Here is a 24127-nt window from a genome sequence, read left to right as displayed (position 1 = left end):
AGTGTTTTGGCTGAAACAAGGAACACTGCGAGTGAATCCATTTTGTAGTTGCATACAGATTAAATTGATGTTTATGCCCTGCGGGATTTAAATTTCTTAGAGAAATCAATACTAAAATGTTGTGTTGGCTTTATGCTTGTCTCTTGCTGTTTGCTGCTAAGAGTGCCGGTGGTGTTTCAGCAGCACAAGGTGATGGCGTTGTTAGGGCTTTTCTGCTTCAGAAAGTGAGTGAAAACAGTTGAAAAATAATTAGGGGACAGTGCCCTTGTTAGAAGGATGAAGTTTAAAATAATAGTGAATGGTGGTAATGCTTGGATTGGAACATGCAGAAAAACTGCAAGTATGTGGGACAAACAGAGCACAAATATCCAAGCCACTGCATCTTAAGCCTATATGCTTTGAGGGAGGAGTGTTGTCTCAGAAGTGCTTTCAAATTCATCGAAGACAGGATCTTCCTCCCCGATAAGTCAGTGATTCTGCTGTAGAGAGGATATTTGTATTTTCTGATCAAACTTCAGACCGATAAGAGTGCCAGTGTGAGATGGGTGTGACCTTGCCAAGAACTTTCTTGCAGCCCCTCTTACTTCCCACAGATCATCAGACTTGTATCACGTAGCAGAGCCCTTGAGGCACGATCAAGCAAGGTTTGGTTTTAAGCCAGTGGTCTGAAGTGGAAGGTTGGTTAGTCCGTTACCAGTTCCCTGACCAAGTATTTTACAAGAGTGGCTTTTTATTATTACTTGGCTCAGGAGAGTACAGTATTAGTACAACTCATTTTTGAAAGGGTTAGATAAAATGTCTCTGAAGGAAATGACCCAATGTGCTATAAGGAAGCTGCTTACGTGCTCTCGGCTTTTTCATGCAGTGGCTATTGTCTTGCTTTTATTTTGTTTTACTGTTGTTATACATATACAGGAAACACAGTGAAGATAGAAAATCTGAAGAGTTAATAAAAAGGTTGGAAGGGGTGCTATCTGTCTTTCTTTCTTGACACAATGATAAAACATTGTCATTGTTTGAACAATCGCTTTCAACGTTTGGTCAGCAAAAGACCGAGTATTTAAAATGGTTCAATTCCTGTGCCCTGATGTTAGGAGGAACTGTTTGTAACTGTTTCAGTAGATGTGCTATTCAAGCAGTATTCAGAAAAATAGTCAAGCTGTCAGTTGACTGGTTTTGTTAGAGCTTATGGATCTCTAGAAGCCAGAGGTTTAGCAATCAGTTGGGTTATCTGATAAATCTCCTTCTACCACTTGTTTTTGAGACTGATCTATAGTTTTAAATCTGTTTAGATTAGCAAAGGAATGACATGATTGCAGCCTAAGTACCTTCTTGGGGAAAGGAAACTTGACAGTATAGGACTCTAGGGTCTTACAGGCAGAAATATTATGGTTCAATAACTAGAAGGTAGGCAAACCTCAAATGACAAGCAAGGTGCAGATTGTTAACAGAATGAAAGCAAACAATGCAGCATTTCACAGAGGTGTAGTGGATTCTTCAGACAGTTTTAAGAATAACATTTTTACTTACTATTTTTCCTCTAAAAATCTGTTTCTTTTTAGTGAAGGGATCACTTCTGTTATGGAAGAGTTAACTTGAAGGATCAGGATCATCCATTATGCCTCAGAAATGTGAGTCTGTAGGAGATGCTGTTGTTAGGAAGTGCATCTGATTCATGCATGTATATATACATAGCTTTATATACATTTATACCAATAACAGCAATCTTCAGTTTTGATGATGATTCTGCTTGTAAAATCCTACGTTTACCTTAGTAAATGCTTAGTCATATATTAGATATTTATTACTTTAAAACTCTCTTTAAATCTTTGTGGATTTTCATTTTTTTGCTCAGATTTGATGGTCACTTAGTGAACTCTTATCAGCTCTTCCAAGATTCCATAGACCCCCCAGCTGTCTTTCATTTTTCTGCTTTAAGGTGATTCAGCTTCTCTTGTACAGCACGTGTTATGCATCAGCTCTGAACACTGTCCCAATACTTTCAGTTGTAGCAACCCACACTTGAGTTTCAGTGTTAACAGGAGTTGTACTAGATAAATCATTCTTGCCCTACCTACTCTATTTGCCTGCACGTACTGTGATTTTTAGCTGTGCTTGTGTTTGTTGTATGAGATTAGGTAAGGAAGGTTTAACCTGCTTTCAAATAGAATATAGCTTAAGTTTTAAAGTGTTTTAGCTGTCTAAAGCTTTGCTTCCATCCAGACTTTGATTTGTGGATGACGGCTGCTCAGTGCTTATTGAAATGATTTCAAGAAAAAAGAAACACCACCTTTCACACTTCCTGTGCAAATAAAAGAAGCTCATGTTCCTCTGGACAGGTGGAATTTTGCAGCCTACTGGATAATTCCTTCTCTTTACACATGAAGGAATTAATTTTGGCAGCTTTTCTTCCTTATTTCTGGCCTGTCGTTCCTAAGAATGCATTTGAAGGGTGTTCTTTTTCCATGTTTAAATCATAATGCTTTTTAGCCTGTATACGTTATGTCTAATCTATGCACTGGCACAGGTATGCATAGTGCACATAAAATGACACATCTCAGCCCCAAGGCTTCCACTGTCAGTTTAGTCCAAGTGTTAAGATGGCAAAGGATGCAAACAAAGTTCATTAAAATAGGCTTCAAGTGCAGCACTTATGTCAAAGGAAGAACTTTTAAAAGTAACAGTGGAACCATTTTTAGCTTACACTTGGAGACTGACATTTGGGATCAAACTGGACTGACTCAAAGTGGAAAGCTTGGGCGTGTGGAAGGGTAAGATTAGAGCATCCACAGTGTTGAGTCCACTAACGATATGCCAGGTTATGTGTAATTCCTGATCCAAGCTTCTGGACAGTGATAGCATTTCTCTCTTTGATGTAAGGACAAACTTAGTGGTCTTTACTAGTGTCCTTCAGCTCATCAGTGCTATGCTTTTCCTATCTGGAAAATCTAAAGAATAGATGAAATAACAAAAAAAAAAATTGCTTGAATCTGAAATTTTTTTCCTACTGCACTTACAGTGATTGTACAGCATTCAAAAGACTGAAAACTAAAACTAAACTCAGGAGTACCCACTGAGCATTGTAGATCAAATGCTACTCGAGGAGAGAGTGAGTTTAAAAATGACCACTTCTCAGCCACTACTGTTGGTTTTTAAAGTATCTCTTTTCCATCTGACGATACTTGAGGCTTAATAAGCTCTCAAACTTATTGATATGGTCTAGAAATTTGAAATTAAAAATAGAAGCATCTGTATATATCGAAACAGAGGGTGGATTTGTGACTGTTTTATATTTGATAGTGTCATGCAGTGAAATAGGTTTTTTTTTAGAGGATAACTCCTGCCTGTAAATACACCTGTGAACCTTTATCTGAAATGTTAGTAAAGAATGACTTAACTCTTAGTATTTCATCTCTGGATGTGCTCATCTCTGATTCTTTTGAAATGCATAATTTCCAGAAGTTTTGATGGATGAAAGTTCAACTACCTCCTGATCGTAGGAATCAGCTAGCATCTTACTAAAATATAAATCCACATGCTTTTGTACTTCTGTTTTTGCAGTAACACTAAGTGAAAGGAACAGCAGCATAGGAATTCAACTGAGCTGAATGCTCCATCTGGAAAACTTCACTAGAAGGTGTTTTGTATGCACAAATATAATTCTTTCGTCTTACAAGGCAACAATATCACTGAAGGTAGCGAAACTGAATAGTACATGCTCATTGTGTGCACAGTATCAAATGACAGCAATATTTTGGACAACAAAGGAACTGAGCTGAACATGCATTGGATTTTGTTAGCCTAAATTTGGTAGCCAGAATTTCGGTGTACTTACCTAAGTACACTGTCATTGATAGTAACTTTCTTTGGGGTGTTCTCATGTTCTGTTTTTAACAGACTCTTGTTACAGTTCAAGTATGGGGTTTGTTGGTAGGAGGTTTAGGATCATATTTTGCCCAAACTATTTAGTTTACTTCATGCCAAAAGGATAGTCTGGTTGATTGACTAAAACATGAGCTCAAGTTAGTGTTCGGAAGCCTAGACCTTTGATCAGTGAGCAGAGAGAGAGCGTGGCTGAAAACAGCATGCAGTTTGGCTTCTGGGCAGGTTGAGGAGGTGGTGTTTCCCTCTCCACGATGCCTGAAGTTCTAAGACTTGTTCTTTGCAGCATTAGTCACTGTGTACTCCATGATCTGCTCTTCAGGGCTGCTACAAAGTGGTATCCATGTGCTGGAGGAAGGGCTCTGGAGTCTCTATTCTAGCACGACTCTGCTCTCCTCCTCATTTTTTCCAGCATAGGGTTACTCATTTCCTTCCCTCTCCAACATTAGCATCTGTTAGCTAACAGGTAAATGTCAATATTTATCTGTATGTAGCAATTTTCACGCTTGCATCTCAGGAAGTGGTAATTATGGGAAGCTGGAGGGCATTCAGCGTTGTTACAAATCAGCAACGCATTTCACTCCTTTCAATGGCTACTTAAAACATTAAAAATAGCAGAAAATAAAATCGTGTAGTAGCCTGCGTAGCTGCAGCCCTGTAAGTAGCGCTGGAATGAAGGTGGTCATTGGTCACAGAGCTGGAAGGGTTTTAAAGGATGTTTTTTCAAAAGCATTCACCCTCTTGAGTTGAGGTGCTCTTGATCTTTTTCCTCTGTGTTTATTGTGGTCAAAATTGAACTTTGTGTTGTTTTGAAGTAGTTCTAATTATAACGGTAATAGAAGTGTACAAGTGGAGAGCTACTTGAATAATCTCTTCAAATTAAGTGCACTTCCAGTTAGATGACTTAAGTTTACCTGCGAGTGAACACTTAAGCCTCAGAGTAAATGATAAAAAGCTTTGTATTTCAAACCTAATTTTGTCTTCGAATGCAAAAGCTTGGTACCCACTGAAATGCAGGTGAGTATTGTTTTTGAAGTTTGGCACATTAAACTGCTGGAATATCTATGTGGAAATGTGGAATTGTTTTTTAAGTAAACTGAAGGTGCTAAGGACCCAATGGCTTCTTGTTTTTGTTTTAACCTTTTTCTATTCATGACTTAAAGATATTAATAAATTCTTTCAACTACAGTTGCTGCTATGAGCTGTGATACTGTTCAGTGCAAATCTTAAATGTTAGCTAAGCTGTTACACACAAACATCACTGCAGGAGCGTTCCTGTTGATTTCAGCATTGCCACTTGCATGAACAAGGGTTATTGATGGGAAATGAGAATGGTGCAGGACCTTAACTTCTAACCTTTTTATATGTTTGGAAATGAGCTAGATAGCTTCTTGGAGGCCTGAATGTTTAACTGTTTCTGCTTTAGTCAAGGGACTAATCTGATATAGTGAGCAGCTCCAGTTTAAAGAGACCTCGGATTAAGTTCTTGCACCTACCTTCTCCATACATCCTTCCTGGTAGCCTGTTGGCATGTGCCCAGTAGAAGCAGCTGCAGGTTCCTGGCAGGTTCCTGGAGACTGCAAGAGCAAAAATATGTTGAGGACTGAAGATAATTGTATTCCACCAGTTAAAACTGGAAAGTTTATATTTATGTGCTATATCTATCTATCCGTAATAGTAGCACCTGTATTATATAAATAACTTTTCTGTATCACCTAGAGCCTGGGAGGCAGGATTGGAGACTTAAAGAACTTACCTTTTAGTAAGAAACGAATTTGTTTGTCTGAAAAGTCACTCATGTGCAAATGACTGCTGTGTGTGGAGATGCAGAAAAGTGTCTTGTAAAACCAGCGTGGCTTGGGTAACTCCTGTGCATCTGATGCTTAGGAGCAATACCACAAATGTGTGGGAAATGCGATCTAATGGATGGTGTATGCCTAAGAGCTCCACAGAAGAGGCTCAGAACAATTACTGAAGCGGAATGCTGTGTTTTTAAAAAAAAAACAACTTCATCCATTTTCCTGCCATTTTTGTGCTTTTCCTCTGAATAACTCTAATGTATATTAATTAATTATTTAAAATAATACCAATAAATCTAACAAGGTTTGTCTAAAGCTCGACTGCACATAGGAAACTTTATGTTTGTTTCAGTGGCAAGAGGGAAAAAAATCCTTTACAGAAAATGCTAAGAAAGTTAATATTAATTTAGATGGAACTTAATGAAATCTTTAATGGCTTTTAAAAATGGTTTTATTTTCCTTAGATTTTAATTTGAATTAAATCATTACTACTGTTAAATTAGTTAAACACTAAATTAAGAAATGCAAATGAAGTGAGCCCAAAATCCAATGTGGTTATTGTTTTTATTGATATATGGAGGCCAGTGGTGTGGAACAAATTCCAATTATATCTGATCTGTTACTTGCAGTGCAAGTTCCTGACTCTTCATTAAATGTAATACATCAGATTAAATGCTTGGCTCAATAAGAGCTAGGAAAATGGCAGTCCTACAATAAACCTCTTGCTGCTTTTCCTCTTTGTTTGGCCTGCCAGCACTGTGTCTGGTGGAGGCTGTGAGGCCTTCTAGTCTGAAGTTTTACAACTCCTGCCCAGCTGTGATCATCAGACAAGGATAAAGGTGAACTTTAGGCATCGTGGTCACAGGAGGCCCAGAAGCAGGGGAGAGTTGCTAAAGGCAACTCCATTACATACATGAGTTCACCTGAATAAATGCTCAGTGGCTTCTGCTATGCTAACTTAAAATACTAGTAGCTATTGAGGAGAATGCTGGTTTGAGATGATTTATCTCCCTGTAGGATTAAAATGTCCAAAAATAATTGAAGTGTATTTTCTAGTACCAGAACTAGATTATTCCAAGTTGTTCCCTATGCTGCTCCATGTGCTCTGTGGCAGTCCCATGTGGGACACTGAGCAAGGGTAGGCCTTGCTGCAGGGCTGGGTAAGCCAAGCACACGTGGCAGTGCCGCACTGCAGAGCTGGGGATGAGCTGTGCCCATAACACTGAATATATCATGCTGGGATCTTTGGAGAGGGTGATGTTGAGTGCCTGCTTGCAGTGGATGAGCAGTTTCTTGGGAAAGCTATAATGACCTTTGCCTGGTGGGAGATGTGCTGTGGTTTTGAGGCTGACGCTGCTAGGCCTCCTCTTGTGAGAGATTTTTGAAAATGCTTTTACGCAGACGTTTTCAGATGCTTCTTCCAAACTTGAGTCGTCTTGCTGTCGGAGGATAACCAGACTTCCAGAATAATCCTCTGCCCACATAGCACCATGCTGCAGGAGCTGATCAGTTTCAGGGAGCAGCCTGGGCAATCAAGCTGCTACAGATGTAAGAGTAGTGAAGATAAGTAGTGCTGAATTAGAGTATAAATCTTCATCAGGATTTTGCCACAGCAAATATAGAGCAGAATGTGCTGTATCACAAAACCACAGAATATCCTGAGCTGGAAGGGACCCACAGGGGTCATTGAAGCCAGGGGTTGGACTCACAAAGGAGCACCCAAAAATCAGACCATGTGTCTGAGAGTGGTGTCCTAACGCTCTAGGACTCGGGGCCATGCCCACTGCCTCCTGATTCCATAATTCCAGAGAGAGTTTTGCTGCGGTCTGTAAGTGTTAGTGTCCTTTTGCACTCCAAGGATAGTTCTTATTGCACGAAGGATGAAGCTTTTCTTTGAAATCCAATTCATTGGCCCATGACTGAGAACTTACTGCAGAATTTGTTCAGGATTCACTTACCCCACTGGAAATTCTGACAGGGCTGAAATAAAATGTGAGCAAGAGGAAGAACCATGCAATGGCACAGGCTCATTTGTTTTCACATGAATACGTTAGAACAAGATCTCTATTTCATGAATCAGCATTTCCTTTGTCAATAACTTTCAATATTAAACAGTAAGGTGACACCAGGTTTACATATGAGGAAAGGTAAATTAAGTTGTGCAACAAAAGATCCTGAGGGTAAATTGATACCTCAGATCTTGATTCATGGTTCAGCTACAGAACAGCATGGAATAACTGTTTCCTTCCCGGCATGTTTAAAATTCTGTTGTAACTGAGAGAGGGGAAAAAAGGTATGTCCAGATCCTAAGAGGACACCGGCTCATCCTTTACCAAATCCCACTCTGTACTGAGAGAAGATACTCTTATTCCCTTCTGTTTTCTGAAAATAATAATGCTTGGTTTGCCAAGGTAAGGGGCATCTAGTTGTGTACTTCCCTTGTTGCCTAGGAAAAAAAAATAGCTGATGTTCTAGCATGATCATCTGCTGAAAAGCATATTCTTCAGCTGAAGTGCAGTGTTTCCTCCTCTTTCTTGCCAAATCCTTTTTGTATGACTACACATTAACCTCTTCCTGACCTTATAGAGCCACTCATGCATGAAAATCACAAATGGTTCTAGATGGCAAACATTGCAGTTGTCTAATATATAGGTACTGACAAAGACTCAAAGGAAGATGCATAGGTTTTTGAGTATTATTAATAATTTTAAGTAAATAACCCTGGGGAAGTTGTTTTGGAGCACTTTTCAGGGGCAAGGCTATTTTTAAAGCTTCTGAGATGGCTTTTTATGTTACATTGGTGTCCTGCTATTCTGCTCTTAGAAGTAGAAATTACTTAACCTTGAAATGTACTTTGTTCATATCTGTATATTAATATCAATACAAGTACACACAGATTAGTTGTAACTCCTTCCTCACTCTTACTTGTGTGTGACTTCTAGGTTTAAAAAAAAAAAACAAAAACCAACCAACTGTAAACAACAAAAAATCCATCAAGAAAACTAAGTCATGTCATTTTTGACCCAGTGTCTGCTTTACAATTCCTTGCTTAAATCCCTTAGGCAGAGGCATGTAGCTTGGGCTAAGTTTCCCAGAATTGAGAACTATTCCTGTAGAGACCTCCAGTGTGCAAGTTGCTGTGAATATAAACATTGAGAAAGGTCTTAATGACATAACGAGAAAAGACCAAAGAGGCGAGCTGTACATCACACTACTTCATTCTATCTACACTTAATCCTGTTTTACACATTCAGCTCTATCTCCAGGATTATCTTCTGATATGATGATAAGCTCATGCTTGTGACCTGAATAAATCACATAAGTTGCATGTTAAACAGAGAAATTATCTGGCAGGAGCCTCATCAAATTCAACAACGAAAAATGAGAGGTCTTGCACCTGAGGCACAGTAACTCCCTGTGCTGATAAGAGGCTGGGGGAAAGTGTTGCAAGGAACCTGGGCAGTCTAGACAAAAATGAGCCAGCAGTGTGTCTTTGCATCAAGGAAGGCTTGGTAGCTTATGGATTGTAAACAACATCACAGACAGGTTATTGGAGGTGATCCATGTTTTTTTATTCAGCCCGTGGTAGATCACATTTGGAGTATTGCGCTTGCTTTTGGGCCAGTAAATCCAAGGAAAGCATTGATAAACTGTAGCAAGTGCAGCATAGGACTACCAAAGTGGTTGAGGGCTAGAGTGAGTTCCCTGAGCAGAGAAGATGGTGAAGCTGAGGTTGGTTAGCCTGGAGAAGCAGAGGCATCAGGAATCATGGCTTATGTTAGAAGGGATTTTAAAGCCCATCTGGTTCCAACCCCCTGCTCTGGGCAGAGTTGCCACCCACTAGATCAGGCTGCCCAGGGTCCATCCAACCTGGCTTTGAATACCTCCAGGGATGGGGCATTCGCAACTTCTTCCGGCAACCTGTTCCAATGCTTCACCACCCTCTGAGTAAAGAATTTTCTCCTAACATCTAACCTAAGGAAGAACTGATAGCAGACTTCAGAGATACTCTTTGCTGAGCTGCATGACTGGAGAATGTGAGATGGTGTTTGTACATTGGTTGATGAGGGTTTCTAGTTGGATATACAAACCTAGATTTTCACAAAGAGGGATGAAAGTATAAAGGATTTCAATACTGGCCTCCTGGTAACTGAAGATCTTGAAATCTTGTCTCAGAAACGTAGCTAGAGACAAGGCGTTGTTCTCTTTCTGAATCAAGTAGGTATATTGACCTAGTTCTGTCATTCAGCATTCACAAGCCAATTGGAGCCCTCAGCTGCCACCCCATCTCATTTTGTCTCATTTGGACAGATAGAGCTAATTACTGTAGGTACTCTATCCAAATTTTTACAGATTAATTTACAGCATGATGAACAGAGTCGGTGATGGAGATGCAACCAAGAAAGTGAGGAATGCTCTGACCTTGTCACTCAGATGGATGAGGAAACATACTGCTCTTTTCCCAATTGGTTCCTGAGTTTTACAGAAAGTCAGTGACATGCTTAATTACTTCTGACAAACAGAGAATGCTTTCTCTTTTAGCTTTATTGTGTTATGCCCTTCAGAATAGTGGAAAAAGGTGAAGCTGAATTTTGACCAGCTGCCCTTTGAGTAGGATATTATGGACTGAAAGTCTTGGGGCTGAAGTACAGGCTTTCAGCTTGCATTGACTCTTGGTGCCGTCTGGATTAGAAACGCTTAATGCAAGGAAGTGCTTCGGTACCTGTGAGGTCAATGACACCTAAATGCATGCCTAAATAACGTTTTGCAGAGAGATGTTTTCTCAGCCATCAAAATATCAAATGCCATACAGCATATGAACTATAGCTCTAGTTAGAGAAGATTAATCTGAAATTACCTTAGGATGTGGAAAAAAAGGTCAAGATTATCATGATCTCCGAAATTATGATAAAAATAATAGAGGTTGTAAGGCATGCTTTCTCATAACTTTTAAAACAAAAATGTTCAGGTGGAAAATGTCTATATTTTGAAATTTAGACATGGTGCAGTCGTATCTTTTGCAAGATTTGTGTCTGCCTTAGTTGTTGGCTTGATGGTGGAGTTTTTAAACAGCTAGTGTAAAGTACTTCCATGTTTTCTGTGATGGTGAAAGGAAAATCATGCAGTTTGTTTTCCCATTGAGAGTGACTTAGAGCTGGTCCAAATTTGAACTAAGTTTCAGGCATTCATTCCCAAGTGGCAGAAATCTGAGGGGAGGCTCTTTCAAGAGTGCTCAACACTGAAATGGTTTTGCTATTGTTGGTGAAGGTTAAGAAAGGCTATCGTGGGTCAGGCCAAAAGAACAGCAAGGCTGGAGTCCTCTGGCAGTGGCAATCTCTAACACGTGAGGAAAGCTTCAACAGCTATTGTATCCTCCCAGCTTCCACCGCTCTTCAGTTCAGCAGCTTCCTGAGCCTGAGGTTTTCCATTTAATGGTTGTTGACAGACATTTTCCCATGAACTTCTCTAATTGCTTTTCAAAAGCATGTAGATTTCTGGCACCCATGGTATCCTGTAGCACTGAGCACTTCAGTTGAGCTGTGCATTGTGTGAGAAGTCCTTTTTTTTGTTTGTGTTCAACAGTTCACCTGATAATTTCATTTGCTTCTCCATAAATTTCTACCATGAGAAACAATGAACAGTTATTCCGTATTTACCTCCTTGAATGCTTTGCTTTTCTGTCCTCCCTCTGGTATCCCTTTAACCGTCTCTTTTCTTGACTGAAGAGTTATGATCAAGGTTTACTCATGTCTTTTTGGAAGCTGTCCCATGCCTTCAGTCCACCTTGTCCCTCTCTCTGTAGTTTCCTTCTTTGTTTTGTTCTTTTTGAGATATTACGACCAGCACTGATTATTCAAACAAAGGCTAATCTTGCATTTAAGAGAAGGCATAATACTGTTTTCTGTTGGCTTTATTCCTTTTATAAAAATTTCAGTGTTGCACTTGCTGCTTAAATTTTAGTGTATTGGTCCAGTCTTTTCATGACATTGTTACAATTTGCCACTCCTTGCTCAAAGGTAGTACTAAAGAGCCTGTTGGGTGTTCATGAAATCACTTTGGCAGGGCTTTCAATTACAGACCCTGAATCTTCTCCTTTACATCACATTCACTGGAGTACGTAATGATTCTGACTTTGCACAGTATGGATTTCCATTATTGAAAGCGCACAGTGTCTAACCTGGAGAACTCTTTAATAGTCGGCGTCATGTTTGTCATCAGCAAATGCCTTTGCTGCTAAGGTACGAGGGTTTTAGTAGTAGGCTCTATATTCTGCAGGTAGCATTTTAACATTTTCACACTTGATTGCTGTGCAACTTTTGCATGGATGACATCAGGTCTTATCCGTTTCTCCTTATTCATTTCATTGGTTTGTTCTTATGCCTCCTTTGTTGGCACCTCAATCTGGGGTGGGTCCTCCAGCATCTCAAATTGAGAGCTTACTCATACGTTATTCTTGAGTAGTCTGTGTTGCTTTGTGAGTGTTTTAGGCTTTTGGCTACTGCCTTTTATTTTTAATACACTTTCTCTTTCTTATGTTACTCCACTTCATTGAAATATTATAATTTTCTTGTGGATTTCTATTTATTTACTTATTTTGATTTATTGGCTCTTCCTAGACCGAAGTATCTAAACACTTCATGGTAACTATTGCAGTGTTCATCAGTAGTAACTTTCTGAACCCATGTGTTTTTTTTCCTTAAGATGAGACAGGTCAAGAGTTGCTCCTTTTCTTTTAGCTTTCTTGAGTAGGTGCAGCATATATAACATCTATACATAGCGTGAAGCATATATACCATGTAGATATGAATATGATGTTTACCCTAACTGATGCAGGGATAACTGTAGTCTCTCTATGATTATGTTACAAGTTAGTACAATCGACTTGTTTGTCTGCTCTGACTTTGGATTTTCATTGATGTATAGCAGTACTCCCACTTCTGTGATTTTCTATATCTTTGCAATATAAATTGCAATATAAATTGTTCTTTTATTTTATGGCATTGTAATGATTGTATGCCTTTCACTACTATGCTGCTTCTGTCAATACCCTCATTGAAAACCAAATACTTAAAGGTTTTCTGTTTTTTTTTTTTTTAGATTTCTAGTATCTGCATAGTGGCACTTGAAATGGGATTACTTTTTGTGCTTTCTTATTCAGATTTATTAATATCTGTCCTATCTTTTATTTATGGATACAGAGTTATAATGATTTCAGGCTTAGAAAATGTGTCATGTCCATTTGTGCCAGCCTTCCTGCACTTCTTAGTTTAAAGGTTCTCCTGTAACATTATTAACTGTAAATGCCAGTAGTCTGCTACCAGCTTGATTTAGATGAAACTCATCTTCACTTTATAGGCAGCCTTTCTTCCACAGCTTCTGCAGATCCTACTGAATCTGAAATTAAGAGTAAAAGCTCGCATTTATGAGAACAAAGTTATGCCTGTGCAGATTTTTTGAAAATCGTAACAAAAATATTTAATAGACTTCCTTGACAGAAAGCTTTGTTAGGATAGAAAACCTGATGGGTTCACAGGAAAACTGTGGATACTGGAGTTGCAAGGTGACAGCTGCCAAACAGTAGGCATTCGCATATTGGCTGTGACTTTGTAAGGGCAGAGTTTATAAAAGTACGTTTTGCTCTGCTGTAGACTTGGCATGAGAGAGTCAGAATCCTGAGCAAAGAGGAGAATCGGGCTAATAACAGTGGCTGCGTGGTGCCTGGGTAGGATTTGGTTGTAGGAATTTGAAAGTTGAAGGCGGTAAGCTAAGCAGCTTAAAATCTTCAGAATAAGAGGGAGTGAAGCTTGTAAGTGCGTCAAGCTGTTTGCTTAGATCTGGAGTAAGGAGCTTAAGTAGCTTATAACACCACAACGTCGTAGCTCCAGAGGAAGGGACTTACAAGCTGTGCAACAGCTACACTTCAAAGGCCTTACAAGCACTACTGATGAAGCCTGCAGGGCTTCCAGAGAGCATGTCAAGTAAATCTGTCCGTCTGTCTGTTTCTCAGCAGTAGCCAAGTGCTTCCTTTTCTTTCCTCCTTACAAGGGTATGGACACCTCTCCTCCCTGCAGTTATCACAGTGTTAAATACCAGGCACTTTAAATTCAGGAGATTTTCAAAATTAATTTAGTCATGTCTTGGCTGTATATTCTGTCCTTCGCTTCTCTGAAGAAACACACTGTTATGCTTGCTAGGATGTGCCATTTTCTGATGAAATGTTATTTGGGAAACTTGAAAAGGATGGAGAGTCTAGTAGGGAATAGAAAATTATTTCAATTCTATAATTAAAAATTAGCTAATATTGGGATCTGAAGCTTTAGGCAGGTCAGTTTCTTGTTTAAATCTTTGTGACTAGATTTTTACAAGTTGTAAAGATGCACTAGTCTCATATAATTACCATTGAAATCAGATGTCTTACTTGGGGCCAGTTTCCTACACAGTGAGATGGCTATCTTCACAAGCTTCTACTCTGCAGAGTAATTATCGTGTTCTCAAGAGTTTATTTACCAGTTTAAAAAAAAAAAAAAACACTTTATAGGTTTAAAAGAAATCCTTTTATTTCAATTTGCGGCCATGGCCATTTGTCCTGTCATTGGGCAGCTCTGAGAAGAATCTGGCTTTGTTGTCTTGACATGTTCCATCCCTGATCCTCTAGAAGTATTGATGCAATTGTCAAGATCCCCACAAGAGCCTTCTCTTTTCCAGGCTGAATGCTCCCATCCCTCTCAGCCTTTCCTCGTATGTCAGATATTCCAGACCCCTGGTAGGCAGAACTGGACTCCAGATGTCTCATTGTGCTGTGCAGTGCTTCCTTCACCTTCTGATAACACTTTTTAATTTAACCCAGAATGTTCTAGGCCGCCTTTGCTGCAAGGACATGTAGCTGGATCGTATTTAACTTCTTGGACACCTCTATCCTCAGGTTGTCTTCAGCCAAGCAGCTTTACAGTTGGTGGCCTCCACTCAGTTGGCTTTCAGCCTGTACTGGCACATGAGGTTGTTCCTCCCTGAGTGCAGGACTTTGTGTTTCCATTTGTTGAACTTCATGAGGTTGCTTCAGCCTGTTGATGTCCCTCTGACAGCAGCACAGTCTTCTTGCTTATCAGCCACTTCCAGGTTTGTATGGTCTGCAAACTTGCTGAGGATGCACTCTGTCCCGTCACCTGGGGTTGTGAGTATTGAACATTATCAGTCTCCAGTACTGATCCCTGGGACGCACCGCTAGCGAGTCACTTCTGGCTGGACCTCATGCTGCTCATCGCAGCCTTTGAGGCCAGCAGGTCAACCACATCTCAGTCCACCTCACTGACCACTTAACTAATACGTACTATGTCAGTTTGTCACTGAGGACGTTGTGGAAGACAGTCCCGAAAGCCTTGCTAAACCTGAGATAAACAACATTAATTGCTGTCGCCTCATCTTAGAAGCTATACTTATTGACCTCATTAACCTTTTCATCCACCATGTTGGGAAGTGGTTTCCAGGGGGATTTGCTCCACTATCTTTCCAAGACTGAGATGAAGAAGGCATCCAGAGCTTCAGTCCTTCATCGCCAGGTTTAGATACTTCGTCACAATATGCTGTAGACCTTGGTCAGTATGTGTGGGCAAGTGTTTGCGTGGGCTGATTTCCAAACAAACAAGCCTGAGGTTTGTGCTGATTTCCCAGACAAGCTCTTCCTGTTCATGGCTCGGGATATCAGCCAGCTGCCCAGCGAGCCAGCAATTCAATTGCAGGGGAAGTTCAGCTTGGGTGAAAACAAAGACAGCAGTACGCATTTTTCTTTTGTTCTTAATTGCTTCTGTCTCTGTATCTGGAGTATTTTTCTTAAAAATACTTCTTTGCAGGTGCAGCCTTGTGGACTTTTCTTTCATCAGAGATTTTCTTATCATTTGAAGCCATTAAAGAGTTGAAAATGTTTTTGGCAGGGGAGTTAACACAGGTGCCCTGGAGCAACTCCCATTGGGATAATTGCATTATTTTACCTAAGTCCCCTTTCTGTCAGCTGTTATCTTTGGGGTCATGTCATGTCACGAGTTGTGCTTTGCTGTGCTTACTGCCAGAGCGTTGTATTTCACAGTAGACTTTTAGGGCTGAAATTGCTGTACGCAAAGTAAATTTTCTTATACTGTAAGGACAATCCAATAAACCATTTTGTTTCTTATTGGAAGTTGAAACAACATTGCTTTTTCTGGATGGAAAGAAGTGTGCAGGCTGGATTTGATGTCTCATTGATTTTAAAGCGAAGCGTTGAGTATGGTTCGCAATGAAAAGGTGATGTGATTTAGGAGATGCTTTCATGCTCTGGAGACTTGACATACTGTCCTAATTCATCTAGGTGAACAGCTTTATTCTATCTCAGATTCTCACCTCTAAAATACAGAGGATGATAATTTCTATCTGTTAAGGGTGCTCTGAGAATGAACTGATTATTATCAGGTTGGGATTATAAACTAGTTCAGTTGTTATATGGTAAATAAGATTCAAGCCTGGAGATTTCTTTTTTTTTTTGTAGTTAATTCTCTGATAAAAACTTACTAGGGACTTGCACCAACAAGTTCAGGGTTCTAGTCCAGAGTTGCTGATGTTTTCAGGTTTCTGGTGGTTTATTTGTGCCTTAGATGAGATACTTGGATACATGCAGAGAGAAGAAATCAATCTGGTGGTTCTTAGAATCACCGAGGTTGGAAAAGACCTCCAAGATCATCTAGTCCAACCATCCACCTACCACCAATATCTCCCCACTAAGCCATGTCCCTTAGTACAACATCTAAACGTTTCTTGAACACTACCAGGAACAGTGACTCCACCACCTCCCTGGGCAGCCCTTTCCAGCACCCGACAGCTCTTTCAGAGAAGAAATTTTTCCAAGTATCCAACCTTGAGGGCAGGAATTGTTGCTTCTGTGTATGTGTCATGGTTTTATGATTTTCGGTTATTGGTATTCCACATCATAACATCATGTAGTGAATGTACCTGGTTCTCAGAAGAGAAGGATTACTACATTCCCCAGGGGACTTTGCGACCCTGTTACAATTTTCCGGCCAGAGAGAAAGATAAAAGCTTGCAGATCATGGGACCTCGCTCTCTTGCCGCCCGTCTCTCGTCCTGGCAGCACCTCGCTCCCCAGTTGTCTTATCGTCGGTAGTAGAGTAAGGCCTACCTTGATTTTTGGACATTCTCTCTCATTGTATTGGATTTATCATCTTAAATTGTAATTATATTGTATTATAGTGTATTAAACCATTGACAGTCTGTGTGGTAGAAGGGAAGATGTGGGATAGCGTTTCCATTATTTCTTCTGGGAAATAATGGAAGGAAATAGAAGCTGATAGTCCTGGTGGGCACGACTATGGTATGTTAGATCTGACACATGTAGTGCATAGGAAGCCAGGGCACATATGATAAATCATGATGCATTGCATACTCCTCTCCTTTCGGACAGTCAACTTTTCAGCTAGAAAAAAAAAAAGGTTGAGTGCAGAAATCTGAATATACATGAACTCTAACTATTTTTTCATTTTCATACTCGTTGCACTCATGCTGACCTTAGCAACTCACCCTAATCCTTTCCAAGGTTGTATTCAGCTATTGCCATGAAAAGTTTTGCTTGCCTGTCCCAGGAACAGGGAGAATAAGGGAGTGTGTGCAATCAAATACCCATTTTATTTCACAAGACATTATGTGCTTTCAAAATTTGTTTTCAAACTGTCTCATAATTAAAATTACACTTCAGGGAGCTTTTGGGAAGAATCATGAAAGATGCATCTCCTTCTGGAGACGGCAACTGAAATCTCTTTTCTAACTGATAACAGGACTGAGTCTTGAACCTGGATTTGACATAAATCAAGCCTGTGCCTTTGCTATTGGGGTTAGAGTCAGTCTGTCTTCTGCTTGGGGCTATTCTACTTCTTATGAAATATTCACTGGTCCAGAGAGACAATATGGCTTTGTACAACTTGATGGGGAAGGAAAATACGTAGAACAAAGCAGACCCTGGTTCAGGATCTTTTCCAGCTCTACAGTAGGTTATTTACATACTAGGTGAGACCATAGGCAGTGGGGTGATAATGTTTGCCTATTCTTTTCCTGATCTTTCTCCTGTTATTTGTTTTCTGTCCTGGCTCTGAAAAGTTCTTTGATTAGCTGTCATGATCCAACAAAAAAGAAAAAACCTTGCAGAAAAATTCTTGACCAGATCTCTCAGAACTGCTTCATGAGTTATGAATTATAAAACAAGGGTGTCAATATGTTCTAGGTAATAATGCATAGGATTTCCATTTTATTTAATTAGTCTTTGCTATAGCCAGCATCTCTAGTTAGATCCTTGGCTTGTTTGCAGCTGTTGCATTTTTACTTTGCATATGCTGCTATAAGAAGAGTCTAACGCTCTTTCCCATTACTGGAGCTTTGTTTTTCCCTTTTCTTGCGATTCTCCATAATTTAGATACCTTTACAATGTGTCTTAGTGCATTTCTGATTTTGCAGAACTTGAGTCAGTTTGCTGTTGAAAAATTAACCAGTCCGTGCCCTTGAAAAGTCATTGCATCCATTATTACCTCCACGTGTGATAAGTTTAAGAAAATGATTAGCAAAGGTGTCACTCATTTCTGCATGCTGTATATCAGATCGGACTTGCTGTGAAGTAGTGAACCATATTAAAGCTGTGAAATCAGCCCTGCTCTACAGGGACTACAACCAGCTGCACCAATTTTACTACTTTTTCCCTTGCAGATTCAGGAATGATTGGAATGGAGTTTGACAGTTTATTTACAGATTTGCTGTGACTGACAGGATGCCAGAGGGGAAATGTTTGTACTCCCTGAAGGTGGTTTTTGGTAACTAAACCTAAATATCTGACAGGGCTTCTGTTACCAGACAGAGTGTGATCAACAGTTGTACTACTGCAAAATTCAGTGCATCTTTTGATTCAAAATACAGCTAAAATTACAGAACTAAAGCTAGCATTTGCCTTGATGGAAAGTGCACAACATGAACGAGATGTGGGGCACTGGGGAATTTGAGCCTTCCAGTCTGATTCTGGTCTTTCATCCCTGTAAGAAATTAGCACTGGGGAAAGGAAGATGAGAACAACTCGCGTACCTTCTTTCCTCTTGGTCACTGCTCTTCAGACTTAACATTTGTGGGTTCCATAAATTTTTCAGTGTAGCATTGGTCCTCTTATGTGGAAAATTCAAGTCTCCTAGACAACAGACCTGTTTTTCTTACCTTGTGGGCTGCCAAGGGCTCACAGACCGTGTGCTGAAAACTTATGTCCATGGGTGTGATGTTAAGGTTCCATGCAGTTTAACCTTGAAATTAATAAAATCAAATTCATCTTGCTCTCCTCTTACAAGTCATCTTTTGGCTTAAAACTAGGGCAAATAGGGTTTTTCTTTTTCATGATTGTGTTGTGCCATTTTTTATTATCAGTGTAAATCTACAGTGACCTGACTAAAGTATCCTTATGGTGTATAAAAATCAGTGTAATATGGTTATATTTAGGAAACAGAACCCTTTTGGAAGTAGATATGTTAACCATATGCTGAATAATATACAGCGTATGTGTGGTAATATTGTACTCTGTATTCCCAGAACCAGTATTAAACATTTGATCAGGAAAGTATTTTTGTTCATTAATAGCTCTTTGTTCATTTAAGAGGCTCAGAAGCTTTTGTACATTGAAAAGGTTAATTATACTCTGAGTAAAGGTACTTGAATAAATTGTGTGTTTTATGGGTAGCGGAGGTTGAAGGTGGGCAGATTTGTCTAGCACGGAGAAAAAATATATTTTTATTAGATTGTTGGGTGTTAAGAAGTGCTGCCAACTGGCCAAATGTAATCTGAGTGTTCATGAGCAACAGATACTGATATATTGCAGAGGACAGAAAGCATGCACCTGAGTGCCTGTGTCCTTGCTTGCATTTAAGCCAGTCCAACTCACTGTATCTCATATCACAGAGTTTGGTAGGGTTCATTTGTTGGTTTGCCTTCTCTTTATTTGTTGTTGTTCCATCCAGATCAGTAATCTACTGTAAACTGGATTTTTTCTTACGTATTTTGGTTATAAGATTGTGCATCAAGAAATAGAGCACAACTAGCGAGAAATAAATGCGGAAAGACAAAAAAAGCATTTTTTGAATTATGATCTTGTAGTGTACAGTTCTAATGTTGATAGGCCAGGTATGAATTGCACAAGGGCCTGAATAAGCCGTGTTGCATCACAGCTGTAGGTAGGATTTCCCTGGATCTCTGGCTGTATGGACAGTCTGCTGATTCGTAGGTACTTTTTAAAATCCTATTTCCACTACATTTGGTGTTCCTACTGCTTGTTTACATACATATAAGGGAGAAGAAAGGTTGCCCAATGTAATGTAAGATGTCAGTGATGTTGTGAGGCAGAAATACAGTGCAGCTGTATCCTGATCCTGCTTTCCCACTGTAGATCTACTCTAATACTTTTTAACAGACAGAAAAGTAGATAAAATGTGCTTTTGTTAGACTTCAGATAATCCTCAGTGTGGATCATGAAGTCCTTAGCTTTCAAGTTCTGACTGTTGCAGCAAGAAAAATTCAGGTGTCCACTGAGCTGCCTTGTCCCTGCAGATGACATTGTTCCTGCCTTGATTAGTACCTCCTGCTGCAGTTACCATGGCTCGAGTCTATTTGCAGGCTGTGACTCTATGACCTCTATTAAAAGATACTCTCATGCTTTTTAAGACCCAAAAGAAGTGAGAAAAATTGTCAAAGAGCAATGCCCAGGTTGCCTCATATCGCAGTTGAAGATGTCCAGTAGTTGTACAAGGGCTGCTCCAAAAGTAATGCCTCCTATTTTATTATCTTGGCTCACGATGTCAGAGGTGGATGTTGGTGGGATGGCAGTAGAGGCTGACACAAACAGTGGATGTGGGCACAGTGAGGCAATGGGTGGTGTGTTTCAGCAGTGGTGAAATTGACAGTGGGTCACCTCTGCTTGTGCAGGTTGTTACAAGCGTGGCATGCAGGCTCTTGTTCATCTCTGGCGAAGATATATAGCTAATGGTGGTGGCTATGATGAAAAACAGTGTTTAGTAGCTGAGAATTTGCTCTGTCAAACAGTATTATTGTGCTCTTTGCAGCTGTTGTAGTTTCCATGGAAATAATAGGAGGCATTACTTTTGGAGCACTATTTTGTTAAAGAAAGGTTAGATTTATAGTAGGAATAGAGTGCTTTGAGATCAGCATCAGAACTGGGAACTGGAATTTAAGTATTGCGGAGACTGTGATTCAGTACCTAAAGTCGAAAGCGTAATTACAATGAGAAGGTCATTTTTCTAAGCAGAGGACAGTTGTAAACTGCCTTGACCAGAAAAAAATCGGTATTTGTTGCATTGCTTCATTGAATTATTCATCAAGATCAGACACTTTCTTGTTCAATTTACTTTGTCATTTTCTTCTAGCTTATTCGCAGCAGTTGGGATGAAAATATAACACAGTGGCACCTGCTTACAAGGTGGATTGCATTCAATCCACTAGATGTCTTGATTGGAAAGATGTTTGTTTTGGTCCAGAATAAAATCAGATGCTCTTTATTTTAATGAGATATTCATGTTTTATGGGGAAATAACTAGAATTTGTGTTACAATATCTTTCTGTTAACATGTTACTATTTTAATGAGATATTTCAGGCTCGTAATTTAGAATAAACAAGAATCATTCATGGGTTAAATTCCATGCCTTTTCATTCTATAAGGCCTTTGTTTAAACAGGTGTTTTCCCTGCAGTAAGATTTGATTGTCCAGAAAGGTGTAAACTTCCTTTTTTCAGAAATTTCTTAGTGTCTATTGGTGAAAATAACACCGTTAGGGTATTCTGGACATGGTGAGATTGTATCAAGATCCTAGTCAGAGTACCAAAAGGAATAGATAATAATTGCTCTATTACTTTACTGCCTTTTCTTTTGGAGCAGCCCTCGTACTTCCATGAAAAAAGTAATGTCTCCTATTTTATTATGTTGGCTCATGATGTTGGAGGCGGGTGTTGGTGGGATGGCAGTAGAGGCTGCACCTTCCCAACAACATTACGTTACATTTTGTTGCTGTATGACAGATGGCAGCGGAGGGGCAGTCTGCCAAAGATGTGGAATTGAATTATTCCATGCAGAAAAAATGGCTCCCATTCACACTCGTTGATGCTTGCTGAACCTTTATGGAGACTAAACAGTGGATGTGAGCGCAGTGAGATGGTGGGTGGTGCGTTTCAGCAGTGGTGACAGTGATGTTAAAGGCAAACCATGTTCCAGATGTTCATGTACACCTGTTAGTCCATGAAATGAAGAGCAACTCAATCCAGGACTGGTGCAGCACGTTGCCAGTCTCGGCTGGGTTGTCCCACCACTCCCATCATACAGCCTGTATTGGACATCTTCTGATTTTCATCAGTTTGGGCCAGTGGAAGACAGACTCCATGGTCAACGTTTTTCTTGCAACAGTGCTGCTATAGCAGGCATGAGACAGTGAAACCTCTCCTGGTGCCGAAGTTTACAAGCGTGGCATGCAGTTTCTTGTTCGTTGCTGGTGAAAATGCAGAACTAATGGTTGTGCCTATGTTGGAAAATAATGTTTTGTAGCTGCAAATTTGCTCTATCTAATAGTGCTATTGTGGTCTTGGCATCTGTTGTGTTTTCCATGAAAATAAATAGTGGGTATTACTTTTGGGGCAACATGTATAGAGATACTCAAATACACAAGGAGATTGAAATGGATGCCCGTGTGTTTCTCTCACCACGATTGCTCTTTTTCCTCGCTTGTTCCTTTTTCCCTTAATTTACTTTGTTTGGATATTGTTTAATACTGTGGTGCCTGAGTCAGTTTTCTGATGAATAATTGAAGCAGGTACATGCCCTTGGAAAGTCATTGCACCCTTTATTGCCACTTAATGTGTTAAAGGTGAGGAATTGGGGAAAAGATCTTGTCCATTTTTTTTTTGGCTGCTGTTTTATGTAAGAGTTGAATTTAATGTGAATGGGACACAGAACACACCATATTTATCTGTATGTGATGAACTTGAGGAACCAGAGGATGTACCCAGACTGGGGAAGCATTTCCTTGGCCTTTTGTCACTCAGTGGAAGAGGTGAGTAGCTTCTTTTTGCATACTTCAATTGCATGCTTAGATGGCGGCGGAGCATTTCTGGCAGAAGAATTCATAAAGAATTGGTCATGAATTCTCTGTGCACAGATGGCCAGGAGTTTTGCAGCTCTTCAATTGAAGGTAGCTGGGAGTTGCCTAGAGGAGAAGGAGAGTCAGCAGCAGTTGGGGTGCGTAATGCATTCTGGGTGTTCTGGGCATGGCTGGGTTAGCAGGGAAGTTTCTGTAAGCACAGGGGAGTTTCAGGTTCTCATTAAATTCCTGAGGTCGGCGTGTGCTTGAGTGTAGCTGCTCTACAGATGCAGCTCTAGGAGGATTATTATAAGGATTTGCTGATGTTGTGCTGGCTTGGATAGCCGAACCGTGATTTCCATTCTAGGAGCAATGCGTGCTCACCAGAATAGGGAATGTATGCTTTGTTAAATTGCATGTTATTGTACTTTTTTTTTTGTGTGTGTGAATACTCTTAACTGTAAACATATTTCAGTGTCTTTGGTCACTCCAAATGATATTAAAATGTCAGCTCGCCTTCATTGCTCATTTACTCTTTACTCTCTTGCAGTTAGGATGTTGTTAAAAACGTGCATTGATTTCTAGGTAATGCTTTCCCTAGGACAGGACGTATTTCTGCTTAAATGTTACAAAATAAACCAGCATAGTTTGTGTTAATGCCAACTCATGGGTTGTTGATAGTGTTGGCCAGGGCAGCTGCCTGCTGCCAGCACTGCAGCAGGGAGGTGAGATCTCTCTTCTGGCTTTCTGAGGCAGAGAATTCCTTTGTAAAGCAAAACTTTTGCCCAGGAAAGCTTGAGGAGAAAGGGTAGGCTGGAGCATGCGCTTTGGATGCTTGAGTTGATTAATGAATGCAGAAATAAATGGAAAAGGCTATGACAAGGTAGCTTTATCTGTATCTGATGCAATCGATAGGGATATTTTCAGAGAGAAGGGACTCCACTCACTGATGCAGTTGTTCTGGCATCTGGAAGAGTTTGCTGTAGGATTGCCCAGCTGTGATTAAAATTCCCCTGCGCTGGTGTGGTTGATGTGTTCAGCCAAGAACTGAAAGAAGCGCTGCCAGTTCTGGGGTTCCTCAGTGGGAGGAAGCGTGATGAGTGGGGTGGTGGTTCTTAACAGAGCAGCTGGTGGAATTGGAGAGGTTAACATCTCAGGGGAGGTAACAGGAGTAAAACACATCTAAATAATGATCATTGGTTAAAAGGAGCAAGTGTCATGGAGATAAAGAACTTTATAGATTGTCAAAGAGATTACTGACATCCTTCAAATCGGACTGTTAATGATGCACATCTTGAAATGTGT

At 40.0% G+C, this 24127-nt stretch overlaps 1 protein-coding gene across 11 annotated transcripts in view; it reads left to right on the top strand.

Moving 5' to 3' along the window:
• XYLB (xylulokinase) overlaps window positions 1–24127 on the top strand; it is a 134708-nt gene that overhangs the window by 30767 nt on the left and 79814 nt on the right. Inside the window, exon 16 of one of the 11 annotated variants that reach the window (XM_021387903.1) lies at window positions 1563–1631. The exons of the other annotated variants lie outside the window; for them this stretch is intronic. Within the exon in view, the coding sequence (XP_021243578.1) occupies window positions 1563–1594 (32 nt within the window). The 3' untranslated portion in view covers window positions 1595–1631. The remainder of the gene's footprint in view (window positions 1–1562; window positions 1632–24127) is intronic. 11 annotated transcript variants of the gene reach the window in all.

This window comes from Numida meleagris, chromosome 2 (assembly GCF_002078875.1).
Source record: "Numida meleagris isolate 19003 breed g44 Domestic line chromosome 2, NumMel1.0, whole genome shotgun sequence".
Lineage (NCBI taxonomy): Eukaryota > Metazoa > Chordata > Aves > Galliformes > Numididae > Numida > Numida meleagris.
Note: the sequence above shows the minus strand (reverse complement) of the source record. Positions and strands in the feature narration are given on the sequence as shown.